The sequence below is a fragment of the Papaver somniferum genome, chromosome 10, assembly GCF_003573695.1.
Source record: "Papaver somniferum cultivar HN1 chromosome 10, ASM357369v1, whole genome shotgun sequence".
NCBI lineage: Eukaryota > Viridiplantae > Streptophyta > Magnoliopsida > Ranunculales > Papaveraceae > Papaver > Papaver somniferum.
Genome location: NC_039367.1, coordinates 94,762,528 through 94,775,410, shown reverse-complemented (window position 1 = coordinate 94,775,410; position 12,883 = coordinate 94,762,528). Strand labels below are relative to the sequence as shown.

At 37.9% G+C, this 12,883-nt stretch overlaps 1 protein-coding gene across 1 annotated transcript; it reads left to right on the top strand.

Moving 5' to 3' along the window:
* Positions 1-384: 384 nt before the first annotated feature.
* On the top strand, positions 385-4,829 carry LOC113315977 (serine/threonine-protein kinase PRP4 homolog). Its single transcript, XM_026564213.1, has 6 exons — positions 385-448; positions 3,271-3,341; positions 3,426-3,533; positions 3,607-3,759; positions 3,833-4,379; positions 4,810-4,829. Exons 1-6 carry the CDS (start codon positions 385-387, stop codon positions 4,827-4,829), a joined length of 963 nt encoding a protein of 320 aa, XP_026419998.1.
* Positions 4,830-12,883: the final 8,054 nt, after the last annotated feature.

Below are 12,883 nucleotides of genomic sequence, written 5' to 3'. Positions count from 1 at the left end.
TGATATCTATAATATACATGTGCATCAAACATGTAAGCAAAACAATTGATATCTATAATACACAAATGGAGCAATTGAAAACTCTCTAGAATCATGAAACCTCTTTTCTTCATTACTGTCATGCAAATAAGAAAGGAACAAACTACCCATATTATCAAAAAGCCTAATTCAAATTTTAATGCAAAAAAGTCACTGAAAAAAACCTAATTCAAAAATCAAAAAAACAATATACCCTAATTGAGCTTTGGTTACAGATCGATCTTCAACTTCAGGAAATTGGTGGAGGTGGTTAGTCGAGATATGGGTTACAGATCGATCTTCAACATTGTGTGGTGATGATGAAGTTGGTGAAGTAATCTCCTGAGATCGATGAAGTTAAAAACGATGGTAATGAACGGAGCTGTTGGAGTCGTTGACGATGAAGTTGCCAGTGGTTTGAGTGATGGAGGTGCTGCTGTACCGAAGTGGTTTGAGTGATGGTGGTTTGAGTAATGGTGGTTTGAGGTGAAGTTTCTCCGTCGAACACACTGGGGAGATGCAGTTGAGGGAAAAAAAGAAAAGGATGAGGAAGGAATAGATATGAGAATGATGTTAAACAAAAAAAAAATAACGGCTTTAGATGAAATAGAATTAAAAATTAAATGAATGGGTGGTTATGATGTGATGATATACATAGAATATTCCAAAGGAATATTCCCAGTATATGGTTAGATTCATCGTTCTTATGAAGTCTCTGATTTAGAGTAGTCCACTCACCGCCAGGTTTCGATCTCGGAGCCATGTTATGTCTCGAAGTTGCCAAAACCGGTCAGGTTTAAGGGTTGGAGGAATATTATGAAAGCATCTTACCTATGAATCGACAGATTCATCGTTCTTATGAAGTCTCCGAGTTAGAGTAGTCCACTCACCGCCAGGTTTCGATCTCGGAGCCATGTTATGTCTCGAAGTTGCCAAAACCGGTCATGTTTAAGGGTTGGAGGAATATTATGAAAGCATCTTACCTATGAATCGACAGATTCATCGTTCTTATGAAGTCTCCGAGTTAGAGTAGTCCACTCACCGCCAGGTTTCGATCTCGGAGCCATGTTATGTCTCGAAGTTGCCAAAACCGGTCAAGTTTAAGGGTTGGAGGAATATTATGAAAGCATCTTACCTATGAATCGAAAGATTCATCGTTCTTATGAAGTTTCCGAGTTAGAGTAGTCCACTCACCGCCAGGTTTCGATATCGGAGCCATGTTATGTCTCGAAGTTGCCAAAACCGGTCAGGTTTAAGGGTTGGAGGAATATTATGAATGCATCTTACCTATGAATCGACATATTCATCGTTCTTATGAAGTCTCGGAGTTAGAGTAGTCCACTCACCGCCGGGTTTCGATCTCGGAGCCATGTTATGTCTCGAAGTTTCCAAAACCGGTCATGTTTAAGGGTTGGAGGAATATTATGAAAGCATCTTACCTATGAATCGACAGATTCATCGTTCTTATGAAGTCTCCGAGTTAGAGTAGTCCACTCACCGCCATGTTTCGATCTCGGAGCCATGTTATGTCTCGAAGTTGCCAAAACCGGTCAGGTTACGAAGTCTCTGACTTAGAATAGTCCACTTACCAGTTACCGCCAGGTTTCGAGCTCGGAGTCAGGTTATATCTATGTTACTTAGAGCGTCCACAATGGACGACTAAACCCAAATATAGTGTCCAGTGGATAGGCGCAGTGGGACGGACCATCGATCAAAATTTGATCAAAGACTAAAATCCAGACCAAATTTGGTCGGCGACCAAGATCAAATCCAAATATAGTCGGGCGTTTATATAGTCCACGTCCCATAACCAGGCGGACGTATAGTCCAAGTCCCACCCCAGACGGACGTATAGTCCACGCCCCACACCAGGCGAACGTATAATGCACGCCCGTCTTTTTTTTTTGTGTGTGGGGCGGGCTTAATACCTCCGCCCCACTCTTTACAAACTTCAAATGCATGGGGAGGGCATAATACCTCCGCCCCACTTTTTTTCTTTTTTTTTCTTTTTTTTTTCTTTTTTTTTTCCTACACCGGGCGAACGTATACTCCCCGCCCCACACCAGGCGTTGGTATATTTTACGCCCCACACCAGGCGTTGGTATAATGTCCGTCTGACCAAATTTAGTTTTTCCACCGTAGGGTCACACACCAGATTAAACCCAAAATTTGATCTTTTTTTTCCTCTTTGGTCTTTGGTTATACTCGCACCACTGCAGTTGCTCTTAGAGTGTTACCACCAAAAAATTTTTTTGTAATTTTGTCTAATCCAACGTACCAAAGATAGGGAAGCAACTGATACTAAATCTAACGGTGGGAATCTTGTGTTTGTTTGTCAAAAATTGTGTTTCTTTGCCAATCCGTATGCTTTTGCTTAGACCAATCAGAAAATTCCACTTTCCCGCCCCAGATCCCGCCCAAATTTGGTCACGTGTCTGCCCAAGAAATTTTCAGACAATATTTAATGTTTGACCACCGCAACGTGTCCTATCCCATGTTCATTCCCCCAAGTATTTTCACAACGCGCCCAAAATCATTGTTCTCTTCACTCTTCACAAAAATAAGAAAACTCTCTCACCAGAAAAAAAGAAAAAAATCTCTCACCTATCGCCATGTCTGCAACTGTGAAGCTCTAACCCTAACAATCTCTTATCGGAAAACCCTAACAATCTCTCATCAGAAAACCCTAACAATCTCTCATCAGGAAACCCTAACAATCTCTCAATCACTCAAACTCTTCATAAAACCATAACTATCTATTAATCTCAGAGCTCTTCAACTTCGAAGAAAACCCTAACAAATTTTCAAGAAAAGGTTTTCACGAAGGGGTAATCTCTCATACTCTCAAATCTTAAGAAAATAAATCTCTTTGTTCCTGTTTTCTATTTTAGTAATTTTGAGTTTTTTTTTTCTTCACATAAATGTTCAGATCTTCACATGCAATTTAGGATTTGTTTTTTGCATGATGAAATTGGTATTGGGTCCTATTTAATTTAGGGAATTTTCGATTTTAGGTCTTTTTATGATGATTTTCATTTCAATGATTGTCTCTGCAGCTCATGTTCTAGTTTTTTAGGTCTTTGTTCTGTGTTATAACAAAAAATCCCCCCTTTGTTCGATGCATGAAGTATAATTTAGAATTCGTAAGAATTTGTGATTTGATAGGTGTATCCTTATTCTCTTTAGGTGTATGATTTGATTATATTTGTGCCAAAGCATGAAGTTTAGCCACTGTGATTATATTTTTGCTAGGCATAACTTCAATAATGAAGACTAACAAGGAAACAATAAAGAAAAAGCTGGTCAGGGAGTTGGCCATAAAGGTAAAGGATTCTCATCTCAATTTCAGTGTAAATAAATTTATTCACCATATCATTTTAACTAACCTATATGCATTGTTGTTGCAGATGAAAAACAAACAGTCCAAAACTGATAAAGGTTCTCCATCTGCAGAACCATCCCTTCCACCTGAAAGTAGGCGATCATCACCAAGGAACAAGAAGTTTGTGATAAAGGTAATGACTTTTCATCTCAATTTCACAACAAACTACTTACCTTCTCATTTTAACTAAGATACACTTTTTGCAGATGAAAAATAAGCAGAACACTCAACAGTCCCCAACTGAAAGTGCTTCACTCACTTCAAAGCTGCAAACCCCGACTCAAACCAAGTCCGCAGAACCATCCCTTCCACCTAAAAGTAGGCGATCATCACCAAGGAACAAGAAGTTTGCGATAAAGGTAATGACTTTCCATCTCAATTTCACAACAAACTACTTACCTTCTCATTTTAACTAAGCTACACTTTTTGCAGATGAAAAACAAGCAGAACACTCAACAGTCCCCAACTGAAAGTGCTTCACTCACTTCAAAGCTGCAAACCCCGACTCAAACCAAGTCCGCAGAACCATCCCTTCCACCTGAAAGTAGGCGATCATCACCAAGGAACAAGAAGTTAGAACCAAGTGTTGTTGTTTCTTCTCTAACTAGATGTGCAACAACTCCAAAGCGTCGTCGACAACCTGAAAGTGCTAAAATGTCATCACCAACTACAAAGAGACAGGCTACTAGGAAGAAGAATGTGCAATCTGAAAGTGCTCAACATTCACAGACCACAACTACAAAGTCCCAATCAAAAAGCTCTGAAGGAGATACTGAAAAATATGGAGTGGGGCGAAAGAATGTAAAGCGAAAACTTGACACAAGCAGCACAGGCCCATGTCTGAATGTTCAACTTAGGGATCCACACGACACTCTCGCAGATTTTCAAGATGAAGAAGAAGAGGAAGAGGAGGAGGAAGCTGTGGAAGAGGATAACTCTGATCATGTGGAGCCTGATGTGGAAGAAGAGAATGATAATGGTAATGGTGATGAGCCTGAATTGGAAGAAGAAAATGATAGTGGTAATGATGATAATGAGGAAGGTGAAGAAGGAAAAGAAGCAAAGAAAATAAAATATGTTCCACGTGGTCCAACCCAGATGTATGCACTGAAGTTATATTCTGCTAAAACCGAAAAGAACAATTTCCTTCAACGCTAATGAACAACCGATTGGTGATCCATCTGTACAACTTGCCAGTGTGCTAGGGGTGCTTGTTCGGAAACTTCCATTAACGTACAAGGATTGGAGACTTGTCCCTTATGAAGCCAAAGAAAACATATGGAAGATAGTCTCGGTTCGCAATTGATAACTCTTTAACTCTTTTCATTCGTCAATAATTATTTAAGTCATAGTCAACAATTATTTAATTCATAGAGTATTCTAATTCAATTATTTAAATTTATTTGTAGAACCGATTCATTGTGCCTGAGTATTACAAAGACTATTATTTCAGCAAGATGGGAACTTATCTTAGAGAAGCAAGGTCAAGGAAAGCTGGTTTGGTACTCGACGCTTTGGATCCGCTACAAGGGGAAGAACAAAAGAAACGGCTGGAGAAGTTAATGCCCAGGACCATGACAGTTAGGGAGTGGGAAGAGTTTGTGAAACATGTAGACTCTATTGAATTCAGAGTAAGTAATTTCTATTACATAGAATGCCTATATATTTGTATTAAAAACTTTAAAGTCTGTCAAATGATTTTTTTACTTTTCTATTCAGGTCAGAAGAATAAAAATGCAAGAAAATCGTTCAAAACACACCACCCCACATACCATAAGTCGAGAAGGTTACGCCCGATTGGAGGTGAAAATGGTATGTTCTACAGTCTTGATATTCACCATGTGAAAGCTATTGCATCGTTAAAAATATAATTGTTTGAAGTTCTCTACAAAGTTTTATCTTAGAAATATTCTGAGATAATACCAGGTTGTTATGCTATTCTTGATGACTCATGTATTGATACATTTATTTGGAAGCAAAAAGAGCAAAATACAACCAAAGAGATTGATAGAGCTATAATCTGGAAAGTTGGTCATAAACAGCGCAAAGGAAAGAAACCACATCCTGGTGTTGTAGAAGCTTTGGTAAGAAATCTTCTCATGTTACTTTGTTTTATTTGTGTGTGCTTGAAAAAGTCAAAAATATATGATGTTTTACACGCTTACACAGGAAAAACTTGAAAAAGCTCGAGAAAAGTATCATGCTGACTGTGGATCATCCGTGACAGATGATATTCTTGCAAAGGCCTTTGGTGAGGACAAGAAAACTAAAGGGAGACTTAAAGGAATTGGTTTTGGAGAGACACGTAAAAAGGTTGTTGCGCAGTCCCACTATAAGATGATGATTAAAGAGTGTCAAGAATCCTATAAAGCATTGAGTGATCGAGTGGTGCAGCTAGAGGTGAGAATTTAACTTGTCTTTTATTAGGTCTCCTTTTCTTGATAAACTCAAACTCGATAATGCCCCTCATACTGCTGATTGGTCTTAATATAGGGAACGAAATCAAAATGTGTCTGCAATGGAGTCTTACCCTCTCACATGTTAAGTCCCAGCAACAATCATGAGGCTAGCACTAGCAGAAATGTTATCTGTAATGAAAGAGTCTCAACTGATACCACTCCAAGTCATGTCAGGAAACAAAATGAGGTTCAAGTGCCAAAGAGATTCCAAGTTTGCAAGTTGTTAAGCTGGTACAAGGAGGACGAGGTGGTTGCAGAGGCTGAAATTGCTGAAACAGATCCAAGTAAGCAGATACATGGAAAACCAATCGGTCTTGGAGCCTACACTGTATGTGTGAAGGTTTCTTATGTGGATGATGCTCTTGTCTACCAAGATACTTCAGAAGTCAGAATTGTTCATGATGCTGTTTCAAATTTTATCACATGGCCCAAAGATAGAATAATCTACCAATAGACTTCTTAATCTTCTGTGATCTTTTTGGAGACTTAACTTTTGGTAACAAACATATCACTGCCACTTTTTTGTATGTTTTGTGTATATCACATTGGTATGTGAATGCTTTAACTCTGGGTTTGGTTTAATTTGAATGAATCTTTCAGTTTAATCCAATTGTTTATTTACATTTCAGTTTAATCTAGTTGTTTCTTTACATTTCACAAATAGTAGTGACAAAAGTGAAATATATATTCTGAAATATGGGTTTGATTTTATTCACAAGTATTGTAAAACAGTTTATTTGCAATCATAGATATGTGTTGTCCAAGATAGTCCTACTACACATAGTATAGTTGTATCAAGGTACTTATACAATGCTAACAAGTATACTGAATGTAATATTCACAATACTAATAAGTGTTGTGTTAACAATTTCTGCTACACATGACAATCATTGTAAAAACAAATGTTCTACAATGCTAACAAGTGTACTGACTGTAATATTCACAATACTAGTAAGTGTTGTGTTAACATTGTAAAATGAAATCTTGCAACATCAGCAGGTGTTGTTCAGAATAGTTATACAACTCAAGGAAGTGTAGTGAGAGTAGTATTCACAACACTAATAGACATCGTGAAAAGGTTTTCAACTACATAAAATAGATATTGTGAAACAGTTACTTTACAACATAAGTTTGTGTTGTCCAAGATAGTTCGACAATTCATACAAGTGTTGTGCAAATATTATTCATAATACTGGTAATTGTTGTGGCATGTGTTTTTACGATATGCTACTCATGTTATCCACGATTGTTCTACAATACAATCAAGAGTTGTGTTAGGTTATCAAAAAAAATCGAAAGAGAATCACAACATCGACAAACTATTATCGAACCACGAATCACATCACCCGTTACAACACTTGTCATCCATTGTAGAAAAACTTGGACTTTCTACAATACCCCCGTTCCACAATGCATGAAATGGAGTTGTCGTAGGGGTACTGCAACTCTTATCTTGTGTCGTCAATGATGATTTTTCCCGTAGTGTATTGTCCCGACACTCTTTGATAATCTTCTTATAATGGGTCTTGACAGCCATCTTTGTCTTTTTCGCTCGATACCCAATTCCTCTCAGTTTCCCTGGTTTGTCGTCACCAAGAGCTTTGGCAAGAAGATCATCTGTCACAGATGATCCAACATCAACACCATGCTCTTCTGCTGCTCTTTGAATATTTTCTGTATTTGTGTATATGTAACCCGACTAGTCAAATTTTTGCATCATTCAAACACATATAAACCAGATAAAGAAACAAAGAAATAATATAAAGAAGATAAAGAAGAGTTGAGTTCTCACCAAAGCTGCCACAACACCAGGATTAGGTTCCTTTCCTTCCTTCTGTTTTGTGACTCGTTGTCCAAATTTCGACTATATCAATCTCTTCTTGTGTTTTTCGTTCCTTTTGTTGTAAACAATATGTTAACCCAGCTAGTTAACATATGAACAATTTGAATACAGTGAACCTATAATGAACAAAGGAATAAAAATACAGAACATACCATTTTAGCCTCGAGTCTCCCATAACCTAGTCTACTGATAGTGTGTGTGGAGTGGTGTGTTTCTATCTAATTTGTTGCATCCGCAATATTTTTGTCTGTACGGAACATCGTTAAATAACAAGACATCACCAAGAATAGTGAACGTGAGGGCTTAACGCCAAAAAAAATAATTTATTGTGATTTAACACTTACTTTGAATTCCTCTGAGCAAACATGTTTTATGAACTCTTCCCACTTATTGACAGTGTCATTCTCTGGTTTCAGTGCTGCCAGCCTCTTCTTTCTTTCTTCTTCCTCTAGCTCATCTAAGGCGAGTATTTTACCGGCTTTCTTTGACCTAGCCTCTTTAAGATAACATCCCATCTTCCCAAGATAGTAGTCTTTGTAAAACTCATCGATAATAAACCTTTGCTGCAAATACAAGCAAAAGAGTTAAAAGAGTTATAGAGAGAATGTATAAATCTTCTTGATACATTATAAAAGTAAAAGAGTTTAAAATTTGAAGAGTTAAGAAATTACCATGACAATCGACCATATGTTTTCTTTGGCTTCTTTAGGGACAATTCTCCAATCCTTGTGTTTTAATGGGATGTTTCGCCTAACTAAAACTCCCAGCACACTTGCAAGCTACACCAAAGGATCACCAATGGGTTGATCCTTACTGTTAAAGCTAACAGCTTCCTTGTCATTCTTATCAGCTGTTAGCCCTAGTGCACTCATCCTTGTTGGGCCACGTGGAACGTACTTTCTTTTGGGTTTTGCCTGCAAAACCCAAGTGTTTTTGCAGTTAATAAGCAACAGATTTTAATGATGGAAAAACTTACATAAAGATACAAATGAAAATCTTGGACAAACAGTCATACCTCAGCTTCTGTTTCATTTTCATTTCCCACATCATGGTGCTCGCCATCGTTCTCATTTTCCTTGTCTTCATTCTCCACCTCTTCATTTTCCTTCTCTTCTTGTTCATCATCTTCATATTCTTCCTCGTCTTGAAGATCTGAGAAAGTATCATTCATATTCCTCAGTTGCACATTCGGACATGGACCTGAGTACAATTTCTGCTTTGCATTTTTCTGCTTGTGAACAACTTCACTACAGGGTGGAGCTTGAGATGCTCCTGATGTGGACTGTAATGGTTGAGATTGTTCTGGTTCAGATGAACTTTTCCTTTTCCTAGATGATGATCGTTTTGGAGTTGTCTTTTCAGCGGCTGGTTCAACTGTACTTTTAGTTTTCCGAGGCGACGATCGTGTTGGAGTAGTCGTTTCAGCATCATGTGGTTCCTCTGAACTGTTCTGAGTAGTCTTTTCAGCATTATGAGGTTCCTCTGGAGTGTTCTTAAACCTATGGGATGATCGTCTTGGACTCTTTCCACTATCAGGATGCTCTGAACTCTTCTTCTTCTTTTTAGGAGTTTATTTGGCATGAGACTTTTTACTCTTGTCTTTTAAGATGATCTGCAAAATAAACTAAACTAGGTTAATCAAAAGGAGATGGTAAATAAAATAATTGATACAAATAAAAAGGAACAAATCATACGAGATTTGTTAGTACCTTGAAAGGAGACAAACAGACGCTTTTGGCTTGCTTGTTTACTACCTTTTTGGGAATTGGGACCGACTTGTTGCTCCGTGCTTCGTTGATAACCTGTAACATAAAGTAAAATAAGTTAATCAAAAGGATAGAAAGAACATCATTTACACTAAATACATAAACTGAGCCATAATATATATAAGTCTTTACCTTTTTGTTTACCATTGAAGGGATTGTTTACTACCACTGGTTGACCGTTGATGTCGTTGGCAGGGATTGTTTACTTCACTATTCGGTGGTGGGATCGAGCAACCTTTGAAGCTATGCATCCGGAGGGAAGCATGAGTCAGAGAGCTTCATGGACGTATTTGGAAGACAAGTCCTACCTCTGGAAGTGGCTATTTGTTGTTCCCTTGGTTGCATGCACCTTATGTCAAATTCTCTATTTTCTCATTGTCAATGTTCTGCGTTGTCAAAGGATTTTAAGGGATCCATAAGTAATGACATCCAACAGGTATTCCCTCGCTCCCTCTCTCTTCACCCCTCACGTATTGTATATGGACAGAAACATACGGGAAGAATTTCATTATTAGCTCTCGATGGCTCAAATTGCCAATTATTTGATTAACCCTGTTAATGATTTAGGAGGCTACTGATTTGGCTTCCTGGCTTCTTGTCATTGCCGCCTTTACTGGATGCTTCCTTCTATGTTGTTATCTTTGAGATACAGGATGTTGTCACACATTAGAAAAACTGGTCTAGGGGTTGCAATTTGAATCATTTGACGAAAACCGAGTTTACACGCCTAAATTTTCATAGGTATTATGCTTCCATTTATTTTCACTTATTCTCTTTCCTGCTGCTAATGTTGGCAGAGAACTATCGAAGGAAGCAAAAAAAAGCAAATAATATGTGGTGGTGTCTGAGTGGAGTTCTAGGTGACCAGAATCGTATGCTCATGTATACCCTGTTCCAAGATGCATTCACAGTTGCCACAATGACTTTAACTGTGCCAATATTTATGTCTTACGAATTGCATGTGATTTTCCAAAAATCCAAAGTCTATGCATTTATATGGATTGGAGGAAACTTTTTATTAGAGGTGATACCCAGGCAAGTCATAATGAAGGAGAAGAAGAAACTTGAAATGCTGCCATTACCAGTCCAACCTGATCAGCCTGCTACTGTCTCAACCGAAATTCCCAAAGAAACTAACGGCTTCACAGAGTCTGACAACCAGTCAGAACAACCTTGTATAAAAGAAAATGACTTGTAAAATTTTGTTTTCGCTACTGCTAGAAAAGTTTAGTTAGTACACCTATGACTATTGAAAGCTGATATCTTGGGATTTAGGATTTTGAGGTGTGGAAAGTTTAGTTTTGAAGTCGAGCCCTAGAATTCAAATAACAGCATATCAAATCTCTTTTACAATTTTTCGTGAACATCTCATTTACAAAAAAAAAATTCCTTTACAAATCTGAATCCGTGCAATCACGTAATGATGTCGTTTCGTCAACTACTTCGGTCGGCCCTCCCACGATGGCAACGGTTGTACTAGTTTAAACTACATCAACTTTACTTACATGGATACTAAATATCTCATACATGTGCTAAAACTATCATGTTAACAAGTCATTCTTAAAATTGAAAGGAATAAACTCAATAAAGCATCATATAATGACCACCAAGCAACTGACAACCGCTGGTTGGGATACCGAAGCCCTATGCAAATCTCAGTTGAGAATGAGTCAGGAGTTCGGTACTCCAACCAGCGGAAATTACAGATTCACTTGATGGTATCAAAAACAAGCATCATGTTTACAGGGTTCAGAAGACAACACAATTTTGGTAATTTATTCAGAAATGAAACTACTACATGTTAAGAAAATTAACTTTAATTGAAGACTCACATATTGCATGTCAAGAATCAGGTCAGAAAACAAAACAATCAGTAAACAAGATTGAAGAACAAGCATGAATCGGTTCTAACTCGTCCGAGTCATAGAATTTTAAGATGTTATCAGGAATAAATCATATTGTCTCTGACGATTATACAACCTATTACAAAGGGTATTTGCTATAACCAAAAAAAAACGAAAGAAATCATATGAATCGGTTCAAAATATAAACCCTAACTCGGTTCAGAAAATAAAACCCAAATCAGGAAATCACGAAGATAATGAAAAACAAATTCAAATCAGAAATCAAACCAATAGAAAATGACAAATACATCTTTACAGGTGATATTTATACCTGAGTTTGAGTTAAGATGTAAATCGGCGCAGTTGACGCTAGGGTTTGATATCGGAGATTGGGGTGAAGTTGGGTTTCTTGAGATATCAGTCAGAGTTTGAGATGAAGTTAGAGTTTGAGGTGAAGCTGGGTTTCTCGAGATGTCAAGATCGGGGTTGTATGAAGTTAGGGTTCCAAGTGAAGTTGCAGAGAAAATCTTCTCAGAGACAGAGAGAAAAAACGAGACAGAGAGAGAGAGAGAAAGAAATGAGAGGAAATTTTTGGTCTATGGTCAAAAGTCTTCTCATTAGGGGGTGTTTGGGTGGGAAACAAAATTTAGAAAGATGTGCCGAAATTTAGGCGGGCTATTTGGGTGGGAAACACACAATCCGCATGATATTGTTTGTAGCCGTTAGATTAAAATTTGGACAATCTCATTGGTTTAAACAAAGCATACGGATTGAAGAAGAAAACAGTAAGTTTGGTAAACCAAACAAGGCTTCCCACCGTTAGATTGGCTTGTGATTTGATTTCCTTAAATTTGGTTTGTTGGATTAGAAACAATTACAATAAAACCATTATAGGCATAAACTCTAAATTCTAGTGGCTTCGGCTTCAAACCTGACCACGAACTATGAATCGTAAACGTCTGAAATCGGTTCTGACTATCAATTTAGCAGGAGTGGACTACTATGAGATTGAAACTTCGCAAGAACGATAAATCTTTAGCAGTTTATGGGTAAGATTCCATGGGAATATTCTCAAAAACCCTAAACACACACGAATTCGTCAACTTCGAGAAACAAACTGGCTCCGAGATTGAAACCTGGCCATGAGAGGACTACTATAAGTCTGGAACTTCGTAAGAACGATGAATCTTTAGTAGTTGCAGAGTAAGATTCCACGGAACTATACTCAAAAACCCTAAACACACACGAATTCGTCAACTTCGAGAAACAAACTGGCTCCGAGATCGAAACCTGGCCATGAAAGGACTACTATAAGCCTGAAACTTCGTAAGAACGATGAATCTTTAGCAGTTGCAGGGGAATATTCCATGGGAATATTCTCAAAAACCCTAAACACACACGAGTTCGTCAACTTCGAGAAATAAACTGGCTCCGAGATCGAAACCTAGCCATGAGAAGACTACTATAAGTCTGGATCTTCGTAAGAACGATGAATCTTTAGCAGTTGCAGGGCAATATTCCATGGGAATATTCTCAAAAACCCTAAACATACACGAATTCGTCAACTTCGA